A 4330-nucleotide genomic window follows, 5' to 3' on the forward strand; every position below is an offset into this window, starting at 1 on the left:
ATGAAATTCTTCCTCTTGATCAGTGTATATAGTTTTACTTTTGTATATGCTTTTAGTCTCTATCAAAAGTTTTAATTTGTACGCAACCAAAATCTTCATATTTGTTTTTAATAAAAAATATCAAAGCCAATCATCCACCAAAATAGCAAAATAATAATTTTATTTTAAAGAATGAGACTGCATCAGCCCAAAAACATGTGTATATACCAACTCAGATTATTCTTTTGCTGTCCCATTGCTATGTTTTGGAAAAGATTCCCTGTGGTCCTTTCCTCCTAAGCAGCGTTCATAAATAAATTCATTATAACGAACCAAGTGATAATCGATATACCATCATTATTATAAAATAGACCAAGACATATTAAATTTATTGACTATATTTATAATGTCAATGTCAATTTTCATTTAATGTAAGCCAGAACGAAAAGAAAAACCTTTATTAATTAAAGAACATAAGGATCCCTCAAGGCAAGCAGTGGACATGGCAAGAGAGAGGTACCATTTCTATGATTTTGAACTTGGGAATCCAGAATTAAACAACCTCGTTCTAATTTTAGCTTAAGTACTACACCATCACCTGGTTTAATCTTGGTTAATTTGGAAAGCCAGCATTGGGTTACCGCATCCTTATTTTGCTGCCGGTTGAAGAAGCTTAATTCCTACGCTGTTGTCTGGTCCAATTCACACCCAGGTGTATTTACTCTCATAATTCAATTCCGTATATGGCCAAACAGGTATTCCTATTTCATACTACTTTATTCTTCAGGAGTTCTTGGCTCTATAAATATTTGTGATGGTTGTTTACCGTCTGTCGTATTGATTATTTTTCAATTTATTGATAGATCTATATGTTGATTATAAGTGTGGTTCTACGCATTGCAATTAGCTAAGATCTACAAGATATCTGTATACCAACTGTGCCTTTGTGACACAAATAAGAATCCTAAAGTCAATGAAGAGGTTGAAGTAACTGAATCAGCTGGGAATCATTTTGAAATCAACATCTAGGCATTGATCCGACGAGGATGGAATCTTGATAATTTATTTTGTTGTAATTTTGACGACGACTGCATTGATTATTAGACCTACTGGAGGGAATTAATCATCAAATCTGGACTGCTAAATTTGCTAAAGCCAATGGAGTATAAATATCAGGAGCTAACGTGTTCTTTAGCACCCATAAATTCTTGCCACAAACACAGCTTTCATATTGGGATGGCCCTGAACCAGTCTATTTTTTCTTCAGAGTTGCATTAAACACTACCTACTTTGGCACACTTCATTTATGCTATGACATCTGTAGGGAGGTCTCTATCAACGTGATGTTTGATGTATAAGTTCATCACGCTGACTGTGAACCATCCTCATACAGTGATTAACTTGCTGTTTGCACCAACTTGGATCTCGCCTTTTTATATCAGATGTTGCTGACTGAATCTAGTGCAAACTTGCAGAAGAGCTAAAACCTAATCTGCCTCAAAGCTTTATAAGAATATATACATAGAACAGCTCATTAGTTTCTTGAAATGTGGAAACTCTATAGAACTTTGATTCATCTATTAAATGGAAGGTATATAAATCTGTCGGTACCTGGAAATACTATCGATGGCATTGAGTAGATTCCATGTACTAAATACACCAGGCTAAAGTAGTATCTACATTTACAGAAACCGCCTGCTTCTCTATCGACCATTAGCAGTAGCCGCTGAGGTTTTATCCATAAGAGTAGAAATCTAGAATGTCGATCGTTTCCTGTGTTAGGATACCCGAGTTCGGGATTCATCCCAGAAGTGACTAGAGTTTTAATGAGACGATTAAGTAGGTATAAAGAGGTGCACCAACGACTGATATCGTAGATAAAATCAAGGGAATATTTAATGGATGAAACTGCAAATCCGGTGTCATGGAGGCTCCCTAATTGCACTTCGTAGAAGTTTTCAAGTCCATTGTCGGCCATGGCTAAGGATTTCTTGGTATAAAATGGCACGTAGAGTTCTCAACATTGCACAAGAAACCACAGGTTGAAATCTTCTTCTCCTTCTTGGTCCGTTTGAGTTCTACCATGGGGACTCCACCGCATCTAAGAAGCCTTTTGCTTGCAGTATTGTTGATGATCGGATCTACAAGCGCTGCAACGCAGACCGAAACGTTGGTCACCGTCGTCGGTGCTACCGAATGCTTGGACTGTGCGCAGAACAGTATCAAGACGGAGGATGCAGTCAAAGGTGGGTCATCATTCTTCACTTGTTTTTCGATAAATGCTCGATTGAACTTCTTATATGTGTTGTCGTGGTGGTTATGGCTAAGCAGGGCTGCGTGTAGCTATCAAGTGCAAGGTGCGCAACGAAAAATACGAGACCAAAGCCGCAGCTGAGCTCGACAGCAACGGAGACTTCAACGTCAAGCTCCCGAGTGAGCTTCTCCAGGACAACGGCGAGCTGAAACACGAATGCTTCGCGCAGATCCACAGCAAGTCCGACGCACCTTGCCCCGACATGAACGGGCTGAACCCATCGAAACTTGTTCTCAAGTCCAAGGAGGGAGGAAAGCACACGTTCGTGGCAGCATCCGGGAAGCTATCTTTCTCGTCGGTCACCTGCGCATCGGCCACCCAAGCCTTGCTTCTGTGGCACAAGAAATTTCACAAGCATCACCTGCCAACTTACAAATCTCCATCTCCAGTCCACAAATTGCCACCCAAGCCTTACTACCATCCCCACCCACACCCAGTTTACAAGCCGCTAACTCACAAATCTCCATCTCCAGTCTACAAGCCACCGGCGCCGGAGAACAAGCCACCATCAGGGGGACACTACAAACCGCCCACGCACGGGTACAAGCCGCCGTCGGGAGGATACTATAACCCACCCGCTTCACCGGTCTACAAGCCGTCGCCGGTGCCATACCACGAGCATCCAGCGATTCCTATCCCTAAGCACCATGAAGAACAGAAGGCGTAGAACCAGATCGAGCAGATGGCATAAAATATATATCTGTCATCGCTTCAAGCGTTTGATGTTATGCGTAATAATGCTAGATCTTAGGATGCGTGTGAACGCTGTGGTGGAAGGAGGTCTTTGTTGCTTCTTTCTTGCTTGCTTGCTTTCTTGTTGCTGCTGTAATGCCTGTAAGAGTATGTGATTTCAGCTATTTCACGTATGATTGGAGTAACATTTGCTCTTATATTTATACTTCTGCTAATGGTGGTAAAAAAATAAGATAGTATCCAACATTCTAAAAGGTTGAAAACCCATAATTTAGTGATGTTGTTCGAACAGAATATATAGAAAATGATTTGATTGAAGTGAAGATAATTTTTAAAAAAATGCCAATTTAATAAAATAGATAATATATCGCCTCGCTGCCTCTCTTTAGGAAATGAATACAAGCATAGTCCAAGAATTAAGAAAAACAAGAGCCAAAGAGAAGCAAGGACAAATCAAATAACTTCTTTTTGGGTTATTGATACTCTAATTAATCAGCATCGTCTCAATTAATATAATAACAAATAAAGAAAACTTGGATGATGGTTTTGTTGGACTCTAAATTAAGTACTTTTTATTAAAAAAAAATTATTAATACTTAGATATTCTAGTACCGTAAAGATTTCTCAACTCAAGAGTGATTTGCCGACTAGTTGGCCGCTTGATTGCCCTATTTGTTGTTTACATGAGAAAATATGTATTTATCAAATTTTTGAAGTAAGGATCTGATGCTATTAATGGTATTCTTGAGAGAGCCTAAGGTATAGTCGAATTGCTTTGAATCATTTGCATGACACCTTTGGAATCTGATTCTATAATGATGTGTGGGTGTTAAATAGGACTTCCTTCAAACCATCCTGGTGTGTCATCATTTCACAAAACAAAATGCCTTTATGTTCCAAACACCTACCACCAGAAAAAATAACTTGGCTAGTAAAATCACGTAAAACAAATCTTAAACCTGCATCCTTATCACTAAAAGAGTCATCACAACTTAGTTTAAACCATTCTAAATAAGGTTTTATCCAATGAACTTGTAAATGACTTAAACTCTTGAATAATGCCATCAGATTTATGGGGCAGACTTATGGGGCTTCATAATAAGCCAAGACACTTGCAATAATTTTATGTTAAAGTCAGTAGGGGTAATTGTGAAATTGCGATTGTATACAATATCATTTTTTATTTTCCAGAGCCACCATAAAGTTATAACAATAATAGTTTTTAAGGAACCAACAACATGCTTGTGCATTCCAACAATTTCTTAAAGTAATTGTCCATCATGTCAAGATTCAAGAAAGGAATTGTATGTTTAAATGGTATCATAAGAGTTGCCAAAGAGATGA

General features: G+C 38.5%; 1 protein-coding gene across 1 annotated transcript; it reads left to right on the forward strand.

Moving 5' to 3' along the window:
- Window positions 1–1992: 1992 nt before the first annotated feature.
- Window positions 1993–3159, forward strand: LOC135637841 (proline-rich protein 4-like). The gene is made up of 2 exons (XM_065150674.1): window positions 1993–2225; window positions 2311–3159. Exons 1-2 carry the CDS (start codon window positions 2063–2065, stop codon window positions 2958–2960), a joined length of 813 nt encoding a protein of 270 aa, XP_065006746.1. The 5' UTR covers window positions 1993–2062; the 3' UTR covers window positions 2961–3159.
- Window positions 3160–4330: the final 1171 nt, after the last annotated feature.

This window comes from Musa acuminata, chromosome BXJ3-5 (assembly GCF_036884655.1).
Source record: "Musa acuminata AAA Group cultivar baxijiao chromosome BXJ3-5, Cavendish_Baxijiao_AAA, whole genome shotgun sequence".
In the NCBI taxonomy this organism is placed as follows: Eukaryota; Viridiplantae; Streptophyta; class Magnoliopsida; order Zingiberales; family Musaceae; genus Musa; species Musa acuminata.

Bases quoted from the DNA above. Each gene is read 5' to 3' on its own strand.
- LOC135637841 (XM_065150674.1), top strand. From the start codon at position 2,063: ATGGGGACTCCACCGCATCTAAGAAGCCTTTTGCTTGCAGTATTGTTG. The intron at 2,226-2,310 runs GTGGGTCATCAT...ATGGCTAAGCAG, and splicing joins GACGGAGGATGCAGTCAAAG to GGCTGCGTGTAGCTATCAAG.